The sequence below is a fragment of the Sarcophilus harrisii genome, chromosome 1, assembly GCF_902635505.1.
Source record: "Sarcophilus harrisii chromosome 1, mSarHar1.11, whole genome shotgun sequence".
In the NCBI taxonomy this organism is placed as follows: Eukaryota; Metazoa; Chordata; class Mammalia; order Dasyuromorphia; family Dasyuridae; genus Sarcophilus; species Sarcophilus harrisii.
Window position 1 is genome coordinate 227,924,774 of NC_045426.1, and position 27,666 is coordinate 227,952,439.

The 27,666-nt window shown below is 35.7% G+C and overlaps 1 protein-coding gene across 5 annotated transcripts in view; it reads right to left on the reverse strand.

The window, feature by feature from the left end:
• The window catches only part of AOPEP (aminopeptidase O (putative)), a 490,524-nt gene that overhangs the window by 242,695 nt on the left and 220,163 nt on the right, over positions 1-27,666 (reverse strand). For all 5 annotated transcript variants that reach the window (XR_004229430.1, XR_004229431.1, XM_031937724.1 and 2 more), the window contains exons 6-7: positions 12,856-13,045; positions 4,498-4,604 (exon numbers count right to left, since the gene is read on the reverse strand). Coding sequence is in view for 3 of the 5 variants with exons in the window: in XM_031937724.1 (XP_031793584.1) it covers positions 4,498-4,604; positions 12,856-13,045 (297 nt within the window). In the remaining 2 variants the exon portion in view is untranslated. The remainder of the gene's footprint in view (positions 1-4,497; positions 4,605-12,855; positions 13,046-27,666) is intronic.

Here is a 27,666-nt window from a genome sequence, read left to right on the forward strand (position 1 = left end):
TCCTGAGTTTGTATCTGGCCTTACACACTTTATTGATGTGTGACCCTGGACAAGTTACTTAATTTAACCCTGTCTGCCTCAGTTTCCTCATCTGTAAAATTAGCCAGGGGCAGCTAGGTGGTACAGTAAACAGAGCACTAGCCCTGAAGTAAGGAGGACCTGAGTTCAAGACTTCCTAGCTGTGTGAAAAAAGAGCCAGAGAAGGAAATAATAAACTAGTCTAGCATCTTTGCCAAGAAAATCCAAATGGGGTTACAAAGAGACAGACATGACTGAAATTACTGAACAGCTTCTTAATGGAAGAATTCAATATGATAATTCCACGATAATAACAATAATAGGTAGCACTTATTATATAAGCACTTTAAGATTTAAAAAGTGCTTTTCTTAATCATCATCAATGCAAAAACAAATGTTTGGGAGAACACAAAGGGCATCGCTTAGTGCCTGACACATAGTAGGCTCCTAATAAATGCTTTCTGAATGGGTTTAGATTGAATAAAGGGAAGCAATAGAGTTGCTGGGCCTTTCAAAGAAGTCTGTTTCTTACATTTGTTTTTGCATTGACTTTGATCTAAAACAAGTATTAATTCTATATATGCAAAAAAGTTAATTATTTTCCCCCCATAGATATGTTACTTTAAAACTTTGGTTTTGTTTTGAAAGAGCAGTATTCTCGATCAAGGTATTCTCTCTCAATGAGATTCTTTCCTAGGGTTTAAAATATACATGTGAATATTTATGCATCTGTATATAAGGAATACCACAACGTAGGCAAAACTATAGGAATGTAAAGATCTACTGACCCCTTCAACACAGCTAACTGCCTCTTTAAGGCTGGTTCAAGTTATAGGATAATTTGCATAACCCTGGCAAATCTAAGGTAATTTATGTTACCCTGGCTAAGAGCCAGGTAGAAGTAGAAAGGAATTTCCTTACCCCAATCTAAATATCAAAAGATCCCTTAGGAATTCTCCAAGGAGTAGAGGGTAGAGAGTTGGAAGAGATGGGAGGGAGTGGAAGGTAGTGGGGGTAGGGGGAAGATCCTGATCAGAGGGACTCTTTTCCAAGCTCTGGAGAATGACTATGGGTCTGACTAATAAAAGAGATGAAATTTGTTGATTAGCCCTAGGCTAATGTTTTAGGCTGGCAGTCTCACAAAAGAGCAATAACATTCCCTTTAAGGAAGAAACCTCCTAACCAAAGACAGTTCTGGCTGAGGGTTTCAGCTCTGTGCAAAGGCCACTTAGAAGAAAATGACAGCAGCAACAATTCTGGGGGGAAAAAGACCACAGGTGGTAACTTTGGAGCAGAGACTTAGCTATTTTGGATGGAATGAACTAGGAGGCATAGTCAGGTATGGCAGATAAAGGGGTGTTCCAAGCCAATGAAAATTCTAAATTCTGGGGCTCGGCAGGAGACTGTACCCTTTACATATAAAGTGAGGGATTTCCTTTGTTACTTGCTATTCCGTCCCAACTAAGTTTTGCTACTTAATTTATAATTCCTGGTCTATTAGTAAAGGATGTGCTATATAGGGGCTCAAGTTGTATTTGTATCACTACAATGAACTAAACCACTACATCAAATCTGAAGCATGCTGAGGAAGGATTGTTCCGTTTCCAAGCTATGCACTTGTATACATATAGACACTAATTGAGGCTCTTTTAACTTTTATTTCTGGCAACTTCTTGATTCTTTGCAAGGCGGCCCTCTCAGGAGCCAGGACAGTTGTGTTATGGTATAACTTCTAGGGAAATATAGCAGTAGTTTTGGGGTCCCCTTGGAGGGCTTCTGTTCTGGCAATCTATCTTATTCCAAAGTCCTCTGGCTTTGTGCCCCACCTCCTAGGAATGCAATTGTTCTGATAGTCTGTCAGATTCCCAAGACTACTCTTCAGTTCATTGCTGACTGTCAGATAGATAATCTGTTGGTCAATGATAACCAAATTCTGGAGATCACTCCTCCATTCGACCTATGGACCACAGAATTAGCATGTCAATGATAAAAAGCTGGATAAATGTGTCTCCTTGCTTCTGTTTCTCTACGAATTCCTTCTGGAAATTCAACCTGCTGTGTAATGGCATTACAATTACAATAAACTTTGCCTCTTGACTTGGATATGGGTTCAAGCCTGCACCTTGTGACATTGGTCTGTGACCCCAAACTAGTGGAGTCTCCTTACCAACCTCAATGGTTGGATTTAACTCAGGGCAGATCATAAAATCCATGATGAATTTAGGTCCAGTTCTCACTGAAAATTATTACCTTACATATATACTTTTTATGATGCTGCTTATCAAATCTTCAAATAAAATGCTTAGATTTTAGCACAAAGGGAACTGGTAGCTCAATGGAGAGCACTAGGTCTGGAATCAATAAGATGTGTGTTCAAATCTTGCCTCGGGCACTGACCATGGTCCTGGCAAAGTCATTTAACTTCAGATTGCCTGACAAAAGTATTACTGGAACCATTGGAGAAAGAAATGGCAAACCACTGAGCATTTGCCAAGAAAACACCATGGACAACTATGGATCAGGAACATCAAAATTAATTAGCATAAATTGATACAAAAATAATTCCTGTACACTCAGTCAACAAATGAACAGCTATGTTTGCTGTTAAAAAGGTCTATGTTCTCTAGTTTAAAAATATTTTATTCTTTCATGCTGATTTTCAAATGAGCAATAATCATAACTTAATATTTTTATAGTTTTAAGGTTTTGCATAGCACTTTACATACATTATTTCATTTGACAGTTACAAACCCCATGAGATAGGTACTAAAAATATTGTCCCCATTTTACACATGAGGAAACTAAGACTCAAAAGTCTAAGTGATGTGGTATAGCCATTGTCAGGAATGATGTGAACTCTAATCCTGTTCCCACTGACAATTTTATCACACAACAAAGGAAGACCAAATTCCTGGGACTGTTTTTTATCTTGTCAGCATGACTAAGGCTTCCTCAACTGACCAAATCAGATAAGGGACCATTCCTTCCTACTAGACACATTCATGTCCCACAAATTTGGTCCTTTATGACCAAAGCATCTTCATTATCCTGTAGCAATATACGCTATTTCCTGTTGTCCTATCACGCAGTTGCTAATATAGACATAATGTGCATACAAGTTTGTTCTCCACTAGGAATTCTCCCTAATTCATAAGACCCCACCCTTATTCAGGATTCCCTTCACTCACTGATTAATCATTTTGATTAACCAGTATGCCTTTTTACAAAAATAAAGGGCCCCTTATGGCTATGATAATGCCTTTATGTGAGTTTTTTACATTCTAAATACCTCTCCCAAAACCTGATGCTTCATCTTAAGTACTTTGCCCAACTTGACTAATATAAGTCAGCGCTCTGTCCTAAGCTCAAATATGGCAATTAAAAGAACCAAGAGGGCTGAATTTTCTTGCAAATTTTGTCTGAATAAGCATGGGCTCACTGTACCCTACAACAGAATTCAAAGTTTGATCCTTTTATTATATCCCAGAAGTCAGAGAGGGCTGAGACATGAGATTCTAATACCTTTGTTTCTAGAGTACAAACTGAGTATCATAGAAGTGAAAATAGAATAAGTTTGTTGAAAAAAATGATAGAGCAGTGGCTTCTGTGTGTTGGGGAAAATATAAAGGGCCTTTGCTAAATGTGCCTTGCCAATGCCAGTGAGAATCTGTAGGATAGAAAGGAGTTTAAAATTAAACTGTGTGGTCCTGTCTACTTTCTACAAAATCCTGATTATTGAGTTCAGCCCACACAACCTTGAACCAGAAAGCTGGGTCAGCTGTTCTTGCTGTTAGGGAACCACAGCCACCTTAGAAGGAGAGAGAGAAAGGTCTCTAGCCACCTCTTAGTCGTTCCAGCCAAACACACAGGCTCTCAGATAACTGCCTATCTGTCCCACATCTAATTCTACTGAAAGAAATGAAAACTTAGAGAAGAAAGAAAAAGAGAGGAGAGACAATTCTTATCCGATCAAAGAAGCTAGGGCAATCTAGAAAAAGAAGATGTGAAATACTGTTGGTCTGAACTAAACAGGAGGTGAGCAGAAGCCTAAACTCTGGTTTCTGCTGGGAGTTATCTAAGACAAAATGCCCCATTGAAACTAACATCTGTTATTACTAAACATATTTTTGAATCAATAGTTTTTCTAAAGATTTTTTTCTTTTCGTTGCAAAGCATTACTGTCTGCCAGTCCCCCACAACCTATTCTTTCACATGCTTCATATAAAGTGACTATTAGAACCTCAAACAAGGATCATTGGTCAGGAAGTGACCTCTCACTATTTCCTGAACAGAGGCACTAGGAAAATTTTATATGAAACCCCCACATCATATCACAAAGAGGATGAGTAACCCAGTTCAATTTAATTTCAAAAGGAAACAACAGATTTAATCAGATGACTTAGAGATATCCTTTGGGGAAGGAAAAGAGGGAAAGGGAAAAAAGATTAAAAAGTTACACAATAACTTTTTTTTTTTTACCTTAACACTTGCATCTCTTCTGAGGAGTTCTGTACTTCATCTCGAAGTCTGCGCCATCGGAGCAAAGCCTTCAACTCTTGCTGCTCCTTAGCTTCATCATATGATAACTGTTTATTATACAAACACAAGAAAACAAATAACATAAACAACAACAACAAAACCCAGTCACTCTTTGTTGTTCCCCTTCCCCCTTTCCCAATCTGGGTCAATAGTTTTTTGAGGGAATATTTCCCTTTGTTTCAAAACAAAGCAGTGGATTGGAAAGGTAAAATAACAGGCCAAAAGGGAGCCTGTGCCTGAGGATTAAGAGAGGAATGTTTTCTTAACCCCCAGGGAATGGCCAATAAGTGAGATGAATATGTGGCACAATACCTGACATCCACTGCCTGACTCATTGTGGCTTCATTATCCACACCAAGGTGCCATCTGTGGCCTGATTCTATCCATCCCTTTCCTTTCTTTGTCTTCCTGTGTTGGATGGGGAAGGGCCCTTCCATTTCCCTTCTACTTTCCTAAATCTCATTTTGTGAAGAACTGTTTACAATGGAACTGGCTAATGAAACCCAGACTATTTTGTTTGCATATAAACCAGAGAACTTTTACTGCCTGCATTCATTATGGGAAAAGGCTGGCTGCTCTATCACCCTGCCCCATTACTTCAACCTCTGCAGTAGTCATTATGATGCACTATGCTATACACTTATAATCTTGCTAATGGATGGTAATAGAATTGTCTATTGGTAAGAAAAAAATTCCTAACGTTTAGAGACAAATATTTTCTCATTGTTTCATAAATCTCTGGAAATAAAAGCTTCCCCATCCCTCCAAAATGGGCATTTGTTACTCATTAGTTTTGACACAATGTTATCTGAACTCTACCCTGCTTTTGCCAAATTTAGCACTTCAAGTACACTAGTGAGAAAAGATGGTAAAATTGTAAAATTAAAAGAGATTAATAAGGAATAAGGGAGAGAAAAAAACGAGGGGGGGAGAGAGAGAGAGACAGAGATAGAGAGAAGGACAGGGAGAGGGAAGAGAAAGGAGGGAAAGAGAAAGGAAGAGGTGCCCTTTAGTTCTGGTGCCAAAGAGTTAGGTAGTTGTAGACAGTCCTATCCCACCTGGAGTGAGATCCAGTTGCAATTCAGAGTAGATTATGCTATATGATACCATATATATTATATGGGGACTATTCAACACAACTTCTTGTCTGTCTCTCTCACCCATTCTACACATTCACTCATGAGGAGCTCAAAAGATTGTGGTAGTAGCTGGGAAATATAGAGTACGTTGGTGGGGCAGAATAGAAAGAGAGCTAGATCTGGGAACCTGAGGACTGGGTTCATATTCTGGCTCTACCACTTACTCCGTTTGACCTTGGGTGGGACACTACCTCTCGAGGCCTCAGTTTCCACATTTGCAAAATAAGGGAGTTGGACACAATGATCTCTTGTGGCTCTAAATTAAATCCCAATGGTGTCATCAAAGATCTCTTAAGCAGTTGGGAGATAGTTCTGCACTTGTCTTTCCATGGATTTCTTGCCCTTTTGCCTATCTGGATGAGAGTGAATGGTTTCTTTTTACTTTTTCTCTAAAAGTATCTGGCAATATGTCTCTTCACAGTTTCTTGTGGTAGTTTTTTCTAAGCCTAGCAGTAAGCCATAATCCTCATTGGCACCTTTCATTCTCAAGATGCTTTGCCATGTTAAATATTCTCTTATAAATCCTAAGAAGGCCTCCAAAACCTAATGGTGGGAGTCCTTTGCTGGTATTCCAAAAAAGTCCATCTCCCCAGTTTTGGAAGCCATCAAATCTAAATAATACCTGAAAAAGAATCCCCACCTCAACCCTTCATAATAGTGGTCAACCAACTTTAAACAAAGCTCTCTAGTGAAAGGGAAATCACTGCCTTCCAAAGCAGCCAGGAAGTTTCCCTCTTTTGCTCTCAGGTCAGCTATCAGGGATCTGATAGAACATGTTTAATCTTCCTTTCCCTATTATAGCCATTCAAATACTTGAAGACTATCATATGCCCTTAAACCCCTAAAGTCTTCTCTCTTCTAAGTTAAATGGAACACAGAATCATCTTTCAGTCTTTCACCATCCATCTGCCCTCCTCTAGCTAGTATTCAGCTTATCATTGTTTTCTTAAAATCTGAAGCCCAATAATTAATACATACTCCAGATGTGACCTGACCAAAGCAGAGTACAGGAGGACCATTAGCCACTTTTTTATTCATGGCAGATTAAGAGAGAATTGGAATTCTTTGCTGCCACAGGTACCATGTTAATTCAGGTTGAGTCTATAGTCCACTAACCCCACAGATCTTTTTCAGAACAACTGTTGTTTAACCACACTTCCCATATCCTAGGATTTAAAAAACAAAAACAAAAGCAAAACTCAGATGTAAAACTTTAAATTTGTTCTCATAGTCATAAGTTTGGCCAAAATGTACTAGCCTGATAGGATTATTTTGCATGCTGATTAGGTTATCCAATATGTTAGCAATCCCATTTAGCTTTGTGTTACCTGCAAATTTGATAAGCATATCTCCTATGCCTTTCTTCAAATCATTCATAAATATCCACAAAACATTCATTAAACAGCACAGATCCCTGAGGAATACTGCTAGAGATTCTCTTCTAAGATCACATCCAGACATTAATGACGAATAGTCATTCAACCAGTTCTTAATCCCACCTAATTGTACTGCTGTTCAACTCACAGTGCTCCATTTTCCCACAAGCCTGAGAGACTTTGCCAAATTCCCTGCTAAAGCTGAATTAAGCCATCTTTGTAGCATGCTCTTGATCTACCAGTCCAGTAATCCTGTCAAAAAAGAAATTACCTTTAATGTAAAACTAGGGCCTGATTAGTGCAAATAATGAATCCCCTAAGTGGTTGCGTTATTTACTTTTGTCTTGCATAATTCCACTGGGCTGAAACCAATGACCATATTTTACAGAATTATAACTTTAAATAACACTAATTCAAATACATGATACCTTTTGAAAGGATTCATTATTTTTACTAATTGGGACTTAGCTAGTCTTACTATCTGTGACTCCTATGTCATTTTTTAAACATTCATAAAGTATCCCTTTAAAAAGATTTTAGAGTTTTGCCAGAAATTGAAGCCCCTTGACCTGTATTTTGCAGAATTCATTTTTTCCCTTTTGTGAAAATTTGGACAGCATTTGCCCCTTTCCAATTCTGTGATGCATAATTTTTCTGATAATCTTTCAAAAATCAATGATAGTGACTCAATAATCATAGATGTCAGTTCTTCCAATATCTTGGCCAGATGACTTGCACTAATTAAGGGAGGTGAGGTGCTTGCTCTAACTCTACCAGTTATTTTTAGTCCAAAGACTAGATTTTACCTTGGCAAAGAAAAGAGAAGTAAAATAAAAACCAAGCAGTTTTACATCCCCTCCAGTCAATTATTATTATCTTAGCCTTCTTTTCCTATTGTAGCTTTAAAAAATAAAAGATAAAATTCATTTTTGTCAACCTTAACTTTCTTTACTGGTCTCAGCTCACTCTGAGTTTTACTGTTTCTGATAATAATCTTACATGACCACATCATCCTCCATTGTATGCTCTTGATTCAAATTTTTGTACATAACTTAAAATTTTAAGTAAGTTGATGAGTCCCCTGAACATTCAAATCAATATCTTTAGATGCCCCTCTATGGCCTCCCCCCACATTTTTTTCTTCTCATTAAGTATTATTCTATGAGGTATATTCAGAAACTAATTTTTAAAACCTTTTTATCTCTCTTTGGCCAACTTTACCTGCAGAATTTTAATTCATTAGATCTAAAATATCTTTTCTATTTGAACCCTCTGAAATCTTCTCTCCCAGTATGTCACATCATATGCAGTTTTCTTTATCACAAATTCTAAGAGGTCTATGATAGAGTCTTGCTCATACTTTATAGAAAAAAAAAAATGAGGCTACCTTCATGAACTCCTTATCTCTTCTTCCTCATCTCCTAATACTCAAATTTCTTCTGCTTTTATCTTCTTCAGACCTTTCACATGAAGAGGTGATCTTAGCCTTGCCAGAGCAAAGCCTACTACTTGGCCCAACAATCCTATTTGATCCCATCTCTTTCCCTTCCCCCTTATTATCCTCACTTTATCAATTCTCTTCAATCCTCCTTATTTTCTGGCTTTTTTCCTATTGCTTACAAATATGCCCTTATTTCCTCCCATCCTTATTTCATCCTTCCATTCCAGCTAACTACAGTCTGATACCTAGGTATTCTGCTTTTTGTGTTTAACTACGTTGAAAAGTCCATTTCTGATGTGTTTCTCTTCTCTCTCTTTTTACTTATTCTTTAGAATCTGGCTTCTCATCTCACTGTTCCATTGAATTTATTCTTTCTAAGGCTACTGATAATCTCTCTCTCTCTCTCTCTCTCTCTCTCTTTTTTAATTAAAGCTTTTTATTTACAAAACGTACACAGGGGTAATTCTGAAACACTGACCTTGCAAAACCTTTTGTTCCAAATTCTCCCCTCCTTCCCACATCCCCTCCCTTTCATGGCAGGTAATCCAATACATGTTAAATATATTAAAATATATGTTAAATCTAATATATGTATGCATATTTATATAGTTATCTTGCTGCACAAAATGGAATCAAGAAGAAAAAAACTGAGAAAGAAATTGGTAATCTCTTAGTTGTCAAATTCAATGGCCTTTTCTCAATCCTCATTCTCTCTGACCTCTCTATAGCCTTTGACACTGTTGATTACCCCCTTTCCTTTTATATTCTTTAGGTTTCTAAGACAACATTCTCTCTGGTACTCTTCCTACCTATCTACTCACTCCTTCTAGCACTAAGCACAGTGGAAGTCACATAGTAAGCACTTAATAGATATATATTAACTGACTGGTCATTCTCTTAGAAGGTTCCCATGACTTCCTCTTAAGCAATCAATTTCTCCTTATCTTAGGAATTAGATACCAAATATGACTTCCCTTGTAGGTTCTTCTAGCTTTTGAAGAATCATTAAGATAAGAAATTATTTGCTGCTCTGATTTTGGCAGAAAGCCAATTCCAATAAATGTTTGAATAACTGAATCCTATCACTCTTATGTTAAGGCTGTGTGACAGTCTTGCAAGCTGTTCTTTATATTTATTTATTGACTATATTTTCCTTCTGCCCAGGTGGTCTATAATGTACTCTGATGGCTATATCACTTTTGTTCTTGCCTCAGTTGATATTCAGCCAAACACTATCTACCATGTTTTCTTCTAGTTCCTGGATTCCCTCACATGAGTACATCTTTTTAATACATAATGCTACTTTACCTTCTCCTTCTCCTTGTCTTTTAAACAAAATATGTGCTTGCAGAGTTATATTCCAAATAAAGCCTTATCTCAGAATTTGACCCAGAAGGTCAAATCTTACTTAACCAACCATACTTTGTGGATTTGTGGAGAGACAGTTGAAGTCTTGGCTCCTACTGAATGAGATGATAAAGCTAAAAAGTACTGCAAAGTTTAAAGCACTAAATGTCAGTTATTGTTATTATTTATCATCATTCTCTGATTCTTCTCTTTCGTTTCAATAGAGTTTAGATAGAAATGGTCCTGGGAAAAGTTGTCCTGGTATTTCTTTTTTTGTTTTTTTTTTTAACCATATTGAATGTGTTATGAAGATTATTGCACAGGTTGATAAAATAACTGCCTTTGGTTCACTTGTCAGAGCTGGCAAGGCATCATTGTGTCAATTCCAGGTGCATATAGAATAGAAGAAATTTCTACGGGTTTAAATTTTTTCTTCTGTTAGATTTCTATATTTTGAATTTTTTGTTTATTTCAATGTAGCTTTAAGGTTATGAATATTTGGTATGGTGACATTTGTTAAAAACATTATTCTCCTAGATCAGGTGGTATATTCCTATAACTTGTGCTGCTGGGCATGCTGAGGAGAGTATATCTCACTGAGCCTTGAGTTCTTAGTTGCAGTGGACTAGGCTGATAGGATGTGTACACTAAGTCCCTTACCAGTATGGTAAGTTCCCAGGAATTGGGAGCACCAGGATACCTAAAAATGGGGTAAACTGGCACAAGTCAGGACGGTCCCATGGTAATCAATAGTGGGATTGGGTTTGTGAATGGCTACTATACTACTCTGAGTGAGACAGAGAGAGCTAATCTCAAGTAACTTGGGCAGCCAGTAGAGCAGTAGATAGAATGCTGAGCTTGATGTCAGGAGGACATGATTTCCTTCGTCAGGCACTGTGTGATCCTGGCCAAGTCACTGAATTTCTGTTTGCTTCAAATTCCTCATCTGCAAAAATGGGAATAATAACAGTATCCAACTCCCAGCATTGTTGTAAGGATATAATGAGAGAATGTTTAAAGCCCCTTATAAGCCTTAAAGCCCTATGTAAATACTAGCTAAAGATAATAATAATAATAATAGCAACAAAATGAAAATAGTCATGGACATATGACAGACATGAACACAGATATAACTACTGCAGTAATCTCTCAGACATAATATATTACAACATTGTTCCTACTTGTTTATAAATCAGTGTGTTCTCTGGGTGATTACTGGCAATAGTTACATCTCTGATAATGTCCTTTTTATACCACAATTTACATATTGAATTATCAAAGATGTTTTGATATCTGTATTTCAATCAGTGGATAAGCATTTATTAAATACCTTTTATGGGTCAGTTACTATGCCAGACATTGGGAATATATAGAAGGATGAATCTGAACTCAAAAGAATTTGCATTCTATCAGAGATATTTATAGTATATATGTTGTCTGTTCATTTGTAAAAGCACTTCTACTACCAAATCTTGTCTTACTGGGTATTCAATAGGTGCTAAATGTTTATATGCTATAGTGATGAGTTGCATAATCTATACTGATCACTAGTTTGAAGCTCTTTTAAAAATAATAATCTACCTGCATTTTCTGGTGAAGATTATCCTGAATTGCTGTCATAACTCCTTACATTTCAATCATAAATCCATATGATTTGGCCATTTCTTTGATGCTTCTTTATTAACCAATTGCTTGTACTGTTATTATTGTTTTCTCCGTTCTCTTTTTTGAGGATTCAGATTTCTGTCTGAATAGAAATGGTTGTTATTATGCTAGTATTCTTTCACATTTAATATTCTGTGAATTTGTGTAAAATGGTATAAAACAACTGCTTTTTGCAATTGAATAAAAGTATTAGGAAGTATGTTCATCCTCTAGGCTTACTTCAAGCAACTTTAGGATAACTCCAGCAGCAGACAGGATAACAGGGTTGATACATAACTAATCTTATTCCCACATGATTTTGATTTCTTCTGCTAGCTCTTTATGTTATAAAAACTTTTTCTTTCACATAGGTTGGAGAGTATGAGTATATTATTGCTATGGTTCCTTTTTTATATACTGTTTTCTGTAAATTTGGGGGCATCTCAACTGCTATTATTCTCCCTATGATGCAACTGGCTACTTTCTATGAAATTCCATTTGAATAGATTTGCAAGACCCCAAGCAAATTCATCCTAACCAGCTCATGTTATGTACATCTCTGTGATCTAGAAACCCAAATCTCATTCTCAACACCATCTTTTTAACCTTTCTTCAATTTCTTCCCTTTCTACATCTGCCTTTCTCTTCTAAAATCCTTATCTTTGACTGACAATAGAAATTAAAAACTCTCCCTGTATCTTCTAATACTCTGAGTTTATTAACCAAGGCATCATAATATTTAGCAAATATTTTTTAGGTTTCCTCTGGAAATATCATTTTTTACCCACATAAATCATCAGAAATAGTAGTCACCTAGTCTGACAAGTATTAAGAGGTTGCCAGTCATGTCTTGACACAGCATACCTCTCTATTGTTATTAAATTGACAAGGAATAATAACAGCTGATGTTTATATAACATTTTCAAATTTGCAGTTATATACATGATCTCATTTGAGTTTTACAACACTGTGAGACAGATACTATATATAATTCCCTTGCCCTGCCCTAAGTCTCAGGTTCCTGAAATTTAAAGATGTTGAGTGATTCCCATAGTGTACACAACCAGCAAGGGTTATGAGTGGGAAATGCACCCGGGTGCTGTTTTACACCATGTAAAGTGCTCACTGCTAGACCATGCTAATATTCCTTCAATAAGGAGTACCACTTCAGTCTGTAACTTCTTCCTCTGGACTCTTGCTAGATTATCTCTCATCCTAAAGTAACTGAGTTACATTGGCATTCCTTAAAGTATACCCAGCTGATTCTTCTTCAGCATATCTAGTTCCCTAATATGCAAATATGGTCTCAAAGCTACTTTCTTCTGAGATGGATACATACGCACATACGCACCTTTTGGGCTTCAGTCCAAAATACATCTTCCAAATGAGTGGCAAACCCTTCACTTAGCCATTCTTCAGTCCAATCTCGAGCCCCAATTGCTAAACCAAACCAGGCATGAGCAATTTCATGGCAAAGGCGTGTTCCACAGAGATGGCTCCCTCCAGGTAAGACACTCTGAGACAGGAAGATGATGTGTGGGCTGTGTATAATGAAGGAAAATACATTACACTCCTGTTAGAACCTGCAACTCATGTCTATATTAAATATGTATGCTTTATTAGCCTTGTCAACCTATTATTACTACATGCATGTTAGATCATGATAAATAGTTTTGTAGCTCAGATTTTTTTTAGAAATAAGGCTGCAGTTTGCTTCTTGGCAGTGATTCAGGCTAACATTTCTGCCAAACAATGGTATCAGTCATCAAACAACTATTACCTATAATAAGTAACCTAAACCAAAGTTTTACAGTTTAAAAATTACAAGGTTGATTTAGTTCTGAATCCACTGAAATCTGGACAGTAAAAAGAAAGGTAGGTGTGAATATGTGACTATCAAATGGATGATCAAGGATCCTAAAGCCAAAAAAAGGTCAAGTTTTGTTGTTGTTATTGATTTTTTTTAAAGAAGTTTTATAGAGTAAAAGGAAAAATAAGAAAAAAATAATAAAGCTTCCATTTTACAACTGGGGATGGTTATCAACTTGACAAACCAACAGGTGCTCCAGAATATATGGACTTTCCATAAGCACACATGAAGACCAGTTCTATATAAAGAAAGCATTTGCAAGTGTACTCTATCATTTGATCAAAAACATTTCTCCCATCTGTTTATGTATATCCACATGATATAAAAAGGATAAGACAGGCAAAACTGTGTGTCAGCCCATACAAGTGTGGAAGAGAGGCCCCAACACCTGGACCAAACTTCTAGATTTGTTACAACCTTTACAAGTTATATACTCTTATTGTGATACTTTGAATATCCTGATTGGAAGCAGAGGTGGGATGGGTGAAAGGAGAAAATGAAGAAAGAAGGTTCAGGGGTTGTTTTCAATAGGGTAACTTTATTCTCATTCACACACAACTCTTTTACAACCCCCTAGGAAGCATGTGGTCTAAACTATCTCCCCTCAATAGGCAGAACAAACCAGTTAGATACATTCCCATGTTAAGAAATTAAGCCCACATCTGTGTGCACTGGTTATTTCCTTCAGAAGACATGTGTTTGCTATCATGTAGACCCTGCCCAAGTCAACACTGTTTGGCAGTTTCTCCCTCGATCTTTTGCTTATGATTAAGGAAAACCCCACCTCTATTTCCTTTGCAAGAAGTCCAACCATTCAGATCTGAGAGTTCAATGGAAAATACAGTTGGGTGTGCCAAAATAGGTAAGCCCAGATTTGAAACAATAATAGTTCCTGCATGCAAATGAAGCACAATTAACTAGGATCATAGGAGATTTTGCCAGAAATGACTGAAAGTACAGGGAGGAGAGTCAAGGACAAAGGAGCAAGAATAAACAGCACCTCCTCAAATCCTGCCAAAAGTAAGGCAGATTAAAAGGAGAGAAAAAAGTTAAAAGAAAAGAAAATGAAGTGAGGCAGAGAAATGACCCACCTTTTTTATTGAGAAAAACACTTCTGTTGAGAAATTTAACTGTACAGTGCCAGTATATCACTTTGGCCATTTTTAAGTAAATGACCCCTAGCTCTGACATGTACAATGCTAAAAGGGAAAACCACAGAAATGCACCAAGTAAATAACATTCCAGACATACTGCTGGCAGTATTTTGTCCTTTTGGCTAAACAAAACATGAGCAACTTCATGCCTTATAAACAGACTTATAAAAGAGCCTGAATTGTTAAGTATCAACTAGACATACAGATATACAGTCCTAATGTACACAAAAGATATTATGTCTATGTTATTATTTTTAATGTAATACCAATATACATAGTAATTACTAAGAAATCTCTGCAATCTTTTTGTTAAAAAAAAAAAAAAACCCACCACCCTAATGTTCAAGTGTGACCTTTATGCTGTTTTTTCCCTCCCAGTATTTAAAAAAAAAAATGTGTGAGGCCTGTTTGTGAAAATATGAAAATCTTCAAGTGCCCAAAGAATGTACCAAAGCTGGAGCTATGTGGGTGTAATTTCATTTTCTAATTTTTAAAATATTTTTAATAGAAATCATCTTGTAAAAGTCATAAGATTTTAGATTTGGAAGGGATCTTAAGTATAATTTAGCAATCCCCTCCACCAGCTCTACTAACTTTACAAATGAGGAAAGCAAGGTTTAGACAGGTTAAATGACAAGTTAAGAAAACCTTGGTGATTTTCTCCTTGCCATTAAACCTCTTAATAACAATATGCTAGAGCATTACCATTGCAGTCTGATTCAGAACCCTGGAATTCACAAATCCTGAATTTGAAGGGACCTCAGTAATTATCTAAGTTATCTAAAGTTTCACTCATTCATTCAGTAAGCATTTACTAAGTATCTAGTATCTACCCACTTCTGTGGTGGATCATGGGTATACACAAAGAAAAAAATAAAAGCTCCTCTCTTCACGGAGTTTATATGGAGAAACAATATGTGTTAGTGAGTGAAATCACAGTGGTGAAGAGGTACATTTTGTTCTATTCATTCTTGTATTGTTCTTTGAAAACTGAACATGTGGGAAAGTCACAGCACTCAAGACTTATGGGGGAGAAAATACAGTGCTTGAAATACTTAAATGAATTCAGAAAAACCTTGTGCACCATTCAGATGCTTTGTTTCCTTTTTGATATTCACATGAATGAGCCCAATAACAACTAAGGCAGGACCTGGAATATTAAAAACACCCATAAATCCTCAAAAATACCCATGGATACCCAAATGCCACCACAGGAGGAAACTAGATCAAACTCTCAGCTGTTGTAGCAAATCTCTTTTTTCTTCTAAACACAATGATCCTGGATTTGTCTGTTATAGCCTCACTTTTCTGGGCCTTCTTGGTATTCTCTTCTGTGAAATCAGGAGTGGTAGATTACAGGATCTCTAAATTTGCTTATCTCTCTTTTGATAGGATTTAAGACTGATGGATTCCTTTGGAATAGGAACTTTCTGAGGAGAGTGATGTCACAAATCCTCCAGTTACCAAATATTTTCTTCCCAATGGTAAGCACAATGTTTGTAATAAACTTGTTGGTGTTATATTTCTCTTTGCAAAATGCATTTCTTATCATACGAACTGAAAGATGGAATGAGATTTTTAAAAACTGATGTTGACTCTTGTTCTTCATGCTGATACCTAAATCCTGGCTTTACACATAGTTGATAGATAACATTTTTTGAGATACTGAAATTAAAGACATTTCTTACTTGAACAAAATTTTCTAACTCAAAATATGAAAAGTATGATAGAAAAAGAGCTAGATTAAGAGTCAGAAGACCTCTCAGATCCCAGCTCTGCTACGTAACAAAATGTGCTACCTTAGGCAAATCACTTAACCTTATAGAAGAGGTCTCAGGATCCTCTGCTGCAAAATAAAGAGATTAGACTAAATAATCTCTATGATTTAGCTCTAAATTCCAAGAAAATTAAAGGAAAAGTCATTCACATTTATTCAACAGATAGTTTGATACATTTGGTAGAAATTAAGCCATAAGTACTGTCTTAATGGAGCCCTAGAATTAATGATCTCCAAAGTGAAGGCCATGACTATCATATGATCCCAAAGGACTCTGGTATTAAGACATGCAGAATCAATCATTTGAAAGGTATTTGGTCACTTTATCAACATCTTCCCTTCACCTATTACACCCCAGACTCCTTCTTTCCACTTCATCCTGTAGCCTGATTTTGGCATTCTACTTCAGCAACTGCATAGCTACCATTGCGAAAATTTTTTAATAATCTCATGGCAACAGCAAGTACCCAATAAAAGATGGTCTCAAAATTACAGGAAAGTAATGATAAGAACTCCATTCCCTCCTTTTTGTTTTGGATAGGGCAAAGTGAGTTATATAAGATAAGTAGGCATGGACAAGCATGAGAGATTCAACAAGGATTTCACTGTTTCCTCCCAAATCATCCCTTCCTCAGAACTTTTCACCAAGGGCATCACCAACTTTCTAATAACTGGGTTTGTCAGCCTGACCTTGGTGTCATCCTGAACTCCTCATTTTCATTCAATCTCACATGTCCAAGTTGTTAGAAAATGTCGTTTCCATTATCTCAACATCCCTTACATATATTTCTTTTTCTCCACTAATACAGTCATCTATCACCCTATTTTAGCCTCTCATCATCTCTCACCTATACTATTGTGATGGCTTCCTGTGTTGATGAATCTCTCTCCTCATTTATCCTCCACACATGTGCCAAAATGATTTTTTCTAAAATAAATATATATAGATATTTTTTCTAAATTATATTTCAGTGGCTCCCACTTACCCCTAAGATTAAATATAAACCTCTCTGTTTGTCATTTAAAGTCCTTCAAAATTGGTGCCAAATGACCTTTCTAGCCTTATTTATACATTATTCCCCTTCCTATTCTCTAAGGTCCAATCAAACTGGCCTTTTTCCTGATCTTTACAGGCTTACAGAAGCATTAATTAAAATATTCAAAAATGAATAAGAAATTAGAATATGATAATATCCATTAACTAGAACTACATAAAGAAAAAGAAATGAATTTACATTAAAGATTTTCTATTGAGTTAAAATGAAAGGTAATTCATTTGTATTTGTTTTTATATTGTGTATGGTAAATATCCACATAGAGAGAGACATGACTCTGGCTAAAAAGCAAGATGCATACTTTTTTTTTCATAGCTTTTTATTTATAAATTATATGTATGGGTAATTTTACAGCATTGACAATTGCCAAATCTTTTGTTCCAATTTTTCCCTCCTTCCCCTCATCCCCTCCCCTAGATGGCAGGATGACCAGAAGATGTTAAATATATTAAAATATAAATTAGATACACAATAAGTATACATGACCAAACTGTTATTTTGCTGTACAAAAAGAATCGGACTCTGAAATATTATACAATTAGCCTGTGAAGGAGATGTATATTTTATAAATTTTTTGCATTATATTTTTTTAAATGTGGAAAACTTAAAAATCTTTCTTATTTTGTGGGGCTGCATGAAAACAGGCAGAGGGCTAGATTTGCCTTGTGGACCATAGTTTGCCAATCCCTGACTAGACAATCACTGTTCACACTAACAGTGCTCATTTCAGGGTTTTCTTTGCCTGCTTAAGGGATCTGTGCCATGGGTCTCTCCAAATGCCAAATTGTTTATTCATCATCCTTACAATGGATGGAAGTATAATCATTTTAATGAAATCTTTATACTACATTTATTCTCTGTACTAGCTGAATATTTTCCAAAACAAGAAACAGAGAATAAAGTTATATTCTTTAACACCCACTCCATCCCAAATAGATCGTACTCCTACTGCTATCTTTAATTATAATTTACTTCCTTTCTTTTTTTGTTTCGATATTTATTATTTTTCCTTTCTTTTTTCTTCCTGTTTTCTTCCTTCCTTCCTTCCTTCCTTCCTTCTTTCTTCCTACCTCCCTGCCTCCTTTCCTCTCTCTCTCCCTTTTTTTCTTTATTTCTTTCTTCCAATAAAAGAACAGGAAAAGTGGAGGTAGAATGCAAAATTGGGGCAGGGAACATACACATCCTCTTTGTTTTCCTGACACTAACAACAGTAGAACCTCTGCACAAAGGCTCTAACAAATGGAACTGTGTTTATGTCTTTTTCCCCTAAAAATTATGTATATCATTATTGACGTAAGAATGGGTTTTCAATTTTAAAGTTTTACGGAAAAGTAATTCACCCACATAGCATAAAGTGTTGCATCTATAAACCTAAAATATGCCTCTAGAATAGAAGAAGAAGTGCCCTGATGTTTTCAGTAGTTATAAAACTTCAGAAGGAATTCTATTTAGAGTAGAAGGAAAGACTTTCATTAGATCCCAAAGTGGAGTTGGTGCTTTATTTATTTCTGCCTTCCCTACAAACTTGACTCTTTAGACTCTTTAGGGAATGACAGAATACTTATGGGGCCAACCTGATTTTAACTTCAACAGCAGGTCAAAGCAGGTTGCATGGGTGGGATAAAGAAGTTTGGAAATTGCTTTTGATTAAGAACAAAAAGAACCCCAAACCCCAGAAAAAACCCTCCCAGTATCCTGGAGGTGATCCCAATCCCTTTTGTAAAGAACAAACTTAATAAGTCACCTTCAACATGTAGATACTTGGCAAAAAATGTTTGGAAAAGAGCTTTATTTTCATCAGACTCTCCTTCCAAGTTAAAATTCTCCTGCAATTTGATCAACAACATGATCAGATGAATGATATCTTACCACTGTGGGAAGGGAAAAGAAACCCAAGGGAAAAAAAAAAGAAACTAAGTACCATTCAAAATTAAACTACACAGTTCAAAGACTTTCCAGATTAAGTGAAAGCAACTTTTACTTATATGTACAAGAGTTTTCCATTGATTTAATTTGGAAAGCCAAAAAGCTGTCACACTACTCTGAGACATTCTGAATCAAAGGACAATTTCTTTTGGAATACTTCCTCTCTGATCCAATCTTTTACTATGTTAAAAATACCTTTTTTTTTGTCCATAAGATGTAAATAGAAGTGTATTTAAAAATAAAAAATTTCTCTTCAAGGTCTAAAGTTAGGTCATTATAATGAAAGCATCCTCTGGAATCTCTTTTCTTGGATATTCCAAATTTTTTAAAAAATCAGTTTTGATGTAGGAGAATGGAAATATGGTCTTTTAGGTCACTTTCTTTCCCATCATTGTGATCGATGAATCATTGACTATTTTCTTTCATTTCCATTATCTGGAATCTAACTATTGATAGAAAGAATAGTCAGTCAACAAGCATTTACTAACCACTTACTATGTACCAGGCACTATGCTAAATATTGGGGATACAAAGACAGATAAAGCAATCACCACACCTGAGAATCTCAAAACTAATGAGGAAACTACCATGCAAATAGCCATGTATACGGAGATATCTCAGAAGGAAAGCACTTAGATTAAGGACTGAGAAAGGTTCCTTGTAAAAAGTAGGACTTTTGCTAAAACTTGAAGATGCTAGACTACTGAATGGAGAATGGACTTGAGTGGAAAGATTCAAGTCAGGAAAAACAACTAGAAGGCTATTGCATAATCTAGGCATACGGTGATAAGGTCCTGAACCAGGATAGTGACAGTATTAGAGAAAAGAAGGGGGCATATAAGAGAGATATAGAAAGGTAGAATCTACAAGACTTGACAACTGATTGATTGGTGGTGAGGGTAGGATGAGAAGAGTGAAGAAATGAGAATAACATCTAATTTGAAATTCTGGGTCACTGGGAGGATGGTGAGACTGGCCAGTAATGGGTAGGTTAGGAACAGTAGAGAATTTGGTGGGGAAAAACAATGACTTCGGTTTTAAACATGTTAAGACATGTTTGAGACATCTAGTTCAAGGTGTCTGATAGGTAGTTGGAGATAAATGCAAGACTTAAGGTTAGGGGAGAAGTTAGATTTAGACAAAAGATCTGAGAACCATCTGCATAGGGATCAGAATTGAGAGCATAGAACCTGGTGAGATTATTAAAGAAATAATACAGAAGGAGAAGAACTAAGAAGTTCTAAGATAGACTCCTGTGGGACACTCATGGTTAGTAGATAAGAGCTAGATAAAGATCTAGTAAGGGAAACTGAGGAGTGATCATACAAGTAGGATAACCAGGAAAGAGCTGTATAATGAAAATCTAGAGAAAAGAGAATAACAAAAGAAGGTGGCTGATAATGTCAAAAAGCAAGAAGGATGAGGATTAAAAATAAGGCCATTAGATTTGTTGATTAAGATTTCAGTGGTAACTTTGGAGAATTTTAATGAAATATTGGAAGCCCAGACTGCAGAGAGTTTAGAAGAGAGAAAGAAAAAAGGAAGTGGAGGTATTAACTGTTAACAACATTCTCAAGAAGCTTAGCCACAAAATGGAAAAAACCTATAGGATGATAGCTAGTGGAGATGGATGGATCAAGTGAAAACTTTTTGAATATGAGAAAAATATAGGCATGTTTGTAGCTAGTAGACAGGAAGACATTAAAAGTTATTTTTATTTCTTTTGTTGTTTGCTTGAATTTTGTTTTCTTTCTAATTTTTCTTCCTTTATGATCAAATTTTTTGTGCAGTGAGATAATTATATAAATATATATGCCTATATTAGATTTACATATATTTTTACCATGTTTAACATATATTGGATTACTTGTCATCTGGGGGGGGGGGGTGGGGGGAAAGGAGGGAAAATTGAAACAGAAGGTTTTTTAAGGGTCAATATTGAAAAATTATTCTTGCATATGTTTTGAAAAAAAAAAAAAGCTTCCATTAAAAAGTTAGTGAAAATGGGGAAGATAGAGGGAGAAATGTGCTAGAGAAGATAGAATGGAATGGGATCATTTGTGCATATAGTAACAAGGAGAGGCCCAACTCTTCATATGAGACAAGAGTGGAGTAATGGCAGAAGACATATAGGAGAGGGTATGAATTGAGGAGAAGAGAAAGCTCTTAACAAATGACCTTAGTTCTGTTCAGTGAAACATTAAAAAAAGGTTTTTAGCTGAGAAGGTGGAGGAAAGAAGAGATATGGGAGTATTAAGTGTGGGGGGAATGAAAAACTTTGGAAAAGTTGCTGTGGTAAGTGATAAATGAATTAGGGAGGCAGAAAATTGCCTTTGCTACAATTAGATGATGCTAAACAAATATGGAGAAAATGAGGTTTAGAAAAACAAGCTTTGTTATATTATTTAAACTGGGCCCTAATTGCAGTAAGGCAAGTAGGAAGAAGGAAGCAGATGGTGAAAGTAATCCAGGATTGAGGTTTGGCAGTGTAAGACTTTAGATAGTTTAAGGTAGAAAGGGATTTTAGAGAATAACATCTCATAGAGGTGAACTGGTTGTTTGAGAGGGCAGGATGGAGAAGGAAGGAGAATGTGGCCAGTACAAGAGTGATGACCTAGGAAAGAACTTAGAAGTGGAAGGACTGGTGGTTGGAGGGAAGAAAAAGAAGCTTGGGTGTTGAAATGCCAAGGCAAGGAAGCCATATTTAATTGAATATTGTAGCTTCTTTTCCATGTTATGACCAAGTAAACTTTTTTTCCCCTGAGGTAATCAGGGTTAAGTGACTTGCCTAGGGTCACACAGCCAGGAAGTATTAAGTGTCTGGGACTAAATTTGAACTCAGGTCCTCCTGACTTCAGGGCTGGTGCTCTACCTACTGCATTACCTAGCTGCCCCCCAAGTTAACTTTTTACTGTCAAATAGTCTATAAGTGTCTCATTTCATTCTAAACCCACACTTGAATCATTGGACTAGCTTGAGTCAGGCCTGGCCTGTGAAAGTAGAAAAGCCTCGTTAATGGTGGGGTAGTCCTCTAGTCCTGTACGGCTACAGGCAGCCGAGATGGTAGTAACAGCTATAGAGAGAGTAATACAATAGCTAAGAGAACTGGGTAGAAACGATGGAATCTGTGGCAATTATATCTAACTGGGAAGTAGTGGTTATCATGCACTCAGGCTCTTAAGGATTCTCATTCTAGGTCCCCATGGATGTTATAAGTTTTTTTGAGATATGAATAACCATTGTGGGGAAAGAGGGATTAAAACTAGTCCTGGTAGCTGATAATTACCTCCTATTATATTCATTGAAGGACTTAGGTTATTACATTCTCCTATGTTCTATAAATAACAACAACTACAGCAATGATGATGATGATGATGATGATGATGATGATGATGGCATGTATCTAAATAGCACTTTATATTGGCAAAGTGCTTTACCAATATTATCTCATTGTATCTTCACAACAACACTGGGAGCGAAGTACTATTAACCCTATAGTTAATAAATAAATAAAAAGTTCTGTTTGAGGAAACAAGCAGAAAGAGATTAAATGACTAGCCAGGGTCACATATATAGTAAGCACCTGAGACAATTTTTTGAACTCAGGTCTTTCTGACTCCAAGCTTTGTTCAAAAACTGGGAAACTTTGGTTAATTGTAGGAATGAAGTACAGGATCCCTTCAAAAGAGAGATTTGTGAGCCCAGAGAGAAGAACTGTTATCAAGAATCCCCAAGATAGAACCTGGTCCAATTGCCAAGAACAGAGAGGTTTAGGAATCTCACCTGATACTCAGTTACATAACTATAGTGTCAAATTGCAATTCTCAGCTTTCCTCCCTACCACTACCCCCACTTCTCATAAACACTTTGATACAGTACCGATGCCAAGATTCTTTCTGGAGGTAAGACCTTCTTAGTCTGGTAATTTCACATAGGAAAAGACTAAGGCATAAGATTCACTTAGAGAAAAGGTGTGCATTGAGGGCTAATCAATAATTGATTCTTATCATAAGAGTTATATTAAATCTGGAGTTATAGTATTTATCAACAAAATGAAAACAAAACAAACTCCAAATGGAAATACAGTAGAATAAAAGCTTCTTGAGGACAGGAACATTCTTACTTTTTAATTTGCATCCTCAGATTCTGGAATAGTGCTGGGAAATTAGTAAGCACTTAACAAATATTTATTAAATGAATGAGCCATTGCAGAATCTCCTAGGGGAGTGGTTGAAGGTTCCTTTTTCTATTTTTATCCTAAACCATATGTTCAACCTTAGGAACCCCTGGTTTTTCATTGACAAATACAAAGGAAATTCATGTTTAAAAATAACAGAAGTTATTTAGTATTCCGGTCACTATGGGCTTGAGAAGCCACTGACATGTTTAATTTTCCCTTTATTGAAAAGTTCATCAAGCAATTTGGATTTGTTTGAAAAGAATGACTGAATTATTCATATTATTTGACTCAGAGATTCTACTGCTAGGCAAATACCTTAAGGAGGTCAGTGACAGGAAGAAAAACTTCCTGTACACCAAAGTACACCAAAAATAAAGTGTGTGTGTGTATGTGTGTGTGTGTGTGTGTATATAGTAACAAAGAACTGAAAATAATATACATATCCATATCCATTGACTGGGGAAATCACTGAAAAAATCAGTATATGAATTTAATGTAAGATTACTATGCTGTTAAAAAACCCAAAAAACAATAAATACAGAGAAATAAAGAAATACTCAAATGAACTGATGCAAAGTGAGATAAACAGAAGTAGAAAAATAATATAGGAAATGTGAAAGGATCACTATCTGCCAAGATTCTTCCTTCCCCATTTCATGTTAGGCAAGACTGGACCACAAGCTTAAGGTTCAAGTTGTTCCTCCTTTGGAAAAAACATCTTGCTATGCTGACCTGGCTTCCTGGCCACATAAGAGCATTAAAATGTCAATCCATATATAAGGGTAATTGAGATTTAGACGTCCCAAGTCTGTGGGAGTTTCCATATTCTGCCCAGACCAGCCTTCTTTACATATATAAATGGGAGGGAGCAGAAGAGAAGAAATACCCAAGCTAAGTGGTGAAGTATTGAATTGAATATCTTTTCTATGCTATGGCTAAATAAATGTCCTTTTGTTAACAGTGAAATGACCTCTGAGTACTCATTTTGTTCCAATATTGAACCTGAACTAGCAAAGTACCAGCTTGAGTCAAGTTCAGCCACAACACAACAATGGAAATTGAAATAATGATAACAATAAAAATCAAAACAAAATACTGTGAAATTGGGACTAAGTTTGGTTTCTAAAAAGAGACATGAGAGGCATTTACCCAGCAAAAGCTGGGGATCTTGGGTATGAAACACTGTTTACAATGTCAGATTTTTTTAATGTGTTAATTTTGCTGTATGTTTTCCCTTTCTCTTTAAAAAATTTTGTTATTATAAGAGACAGTAAAAGGAAGAAGAAAATGTAGGTGGTGCAAAAACAAGAGATCAAAGTGATCAATAAATATTTTAAAAACAATTTTTCAATTTTATAAATCTGTGGACTTGCTCTATTTCCAAATTACTTAAGGCATAGGATTTAATTTTGGAAAGGAGTTTAGAGATGATTCAAACCTCTCATTTTACAAATGAGGAAACTGATATATAAACATCTGTCCATTTTCTGCAGGAGCTGATGGGCTAAGGAGCCTTTTGACTAGTAATTAGATATTAAGACATATTGTCAGCAATTGCTTGAGCACATTAAATAACATGTGATTTGAAAAAATATTCCAGGGCTGCACTGTTTGTGCCCACAAAAGGGCTAATATTATTAGTCTCCACAGAGATACAGGACCAGTCTTATTTGATAAAAGAATACATTTGCTTTATTCCCAGAAGAGAAATAAAATAGCATAGCACTGTAATTCTAATAGCTCCTCTGGTTACTTCTCACTAAATGCAACTGTTCAACCACAATCACGTCATTAATGAAAATGGGAAAACATAGCATGACACATCCCAAAAGCGAAGTGACTTTAGAAAAAAAAATTTTCCTTTTTTTTGGTATTATGAACTTGATTATTACCAAACACAAACATTTCAAGTTATAAAGAACAAGAAGAGAATTATATAAGAAACAGAGTATTCCTGTTTTATATATACACACATACATATATAGACATATAAACACATATATACATGTATATTTATATATATGTATCATATGTATGCATGTATAAAGTTTAACAAGGTGATAAAATTATACTGCGTTCCTTTCTTTGCTTTTTTCTTCTGTGTATTTTTTGAAAAATGTTTTATTGATGTGCTTCTTTAATTATTCATTAAGCAATTCCTGTTCCTCAAGAAGAAACCTTCCTTTATAACCTACACATACATGCTTATCCATATAATTTAAAATGAGCCTAAAACTTAAGACTTTTGTTATACCTCTCTGTATATAATCAATTATTTATATACACATATGTATATATCTATATGAATATATACAAATAAAAGGTATATTTATAAATATCTAAGTCAAACAAATCACACTGGCCATGTCTGAAAATGCAGGTCTCATTCACTGCTTCTAATCAAATCTTCTCTGCCAAGAAGTCCCAAAGATCATTTTCATTAACAGTCATTTATCATCATGAAATGACCAGGATTCTTAAGTCTTTCAAAATTTTTTTCCTTCATACTATTACTGGAGGATTGTTATACATCTTACTCTACTAGTTCTGTTGATTTCACTCTGTATCTCTTCATATAAATCTTTTCTATATTTTCTTGAATCCATAATATTTATTGGCCTTATGATGCAACAAATTTTCATTATATTCATATGCCATAGGTATTTAGTCATCTCCACCTGCTTTGGAGGTCCCAAAATACTATCAAAAAGAATAACTATATAAATAGTTAACTTTGAAATATAGTACCTAGTTTCTTAAAAATCATAAATCCTATTTTTCCTAATTTATTTCCTGAAAAAGCTGTTAAAGTTTTCAAAAAAAATTATCAGATGAGGTATAGAGGTATAATAATAAAAATGGTTCCCACTAACATACTTTATAGCTGTCAAAGTATATTATTCACAATTTACCCCAATCAAGTAAATAGTGTCAGTGTCATTACCCTGACTGATTTGACAGAGCTAGTAAGTGGAGCCTTCAAGTGTAAGGTGTCTAATTCCCACTCTAGAGTTCAATATGCCACATTATATTGTTATATAGTATCAGTTACCTCTTGCAATGTAACTTAAATGTCTAAGAACTAGATACATGTACGTTGGTAATCTAAAAACCTGAATTAGATAGAAAAGTCAATAAGTAATTAAGTATCTGCTGTGTATTGGACATGATGAATATAAGTATATATAAACATGTATGTATATGCATATTTAAATAATGGCCTTGATCAAGGCCATTTGGCCTTGAAAGCTTACTCTAAAACTCAGCCTTTTATGTGAAACTAAGGTAAAAGAGACTTATTAACATCGATGTATCTTCCAACTATACTCATAAACACAGAAAATCAGTGACAGTGAATGTAAAATTAATGACATCTGCATTAGGGCAGTTTTGAAAATCCATTTTCTACTGAGTACTACTGAGTCATGGGGAAAGAAAACTGAGGGTCACATTCAAAAAGTAAACTAATCAAGAGAATTATAAAATATTCATCATATATGCTTTTTAAGTACATGGAACATAAAACATTTTCAATAAGCACAACCATTATGTTAAAAACATACTTTACCCCCATAATCACAGCCATATTTGGATGACCAGGAGAAAGTAAAGGAAAAAAAAATTAGATTGAGGAAGGGAGGTGAAATGAAAAGATGAGACAGAAAGAAACAGCAGAGACCCACAAAGGCAGAGTAAAATGAAAAGATGGGAGGAGCAGAAAAAAGACAAAGAAGAGAAATATAGAGCAAGAAGAGGAAGAGGAGAGGTGGGAGGAAGGATGAAGGCAGAAAGAGGAGAAGAAAGAGAAGGAAGAGGAGGAGAGGAAGAGGAAGAAGAGAAGAAGCAAGAAAGTTCTTAATCTTTTTTGTGTAACAAATACTTTTGGTGAAGACTATGGACTAAAATTCCTTCCAAACCTAAATCCTATGCTTCTAAGAGAAAAAGTCAAGTATCAAATACTTTTCCTATCACCTTAGATAATCTATTTAATGGGCAGGGTCTGCATCATTTTAAGCTTTGTAGTTCTGGTACCTATGTTTAATAACATAGTATATGCTTAGTAGTTGTTTGCTGAATTGATGCTTGCTGATTACCCTAAGAACAGATAGGTGGCACAATGCATAGAGTAACAGACCTGGAGTCAGGAAGACTCCTCTTCATGAGTTCAAATTCAGCCTCAGACATTTACTGACTGTAATC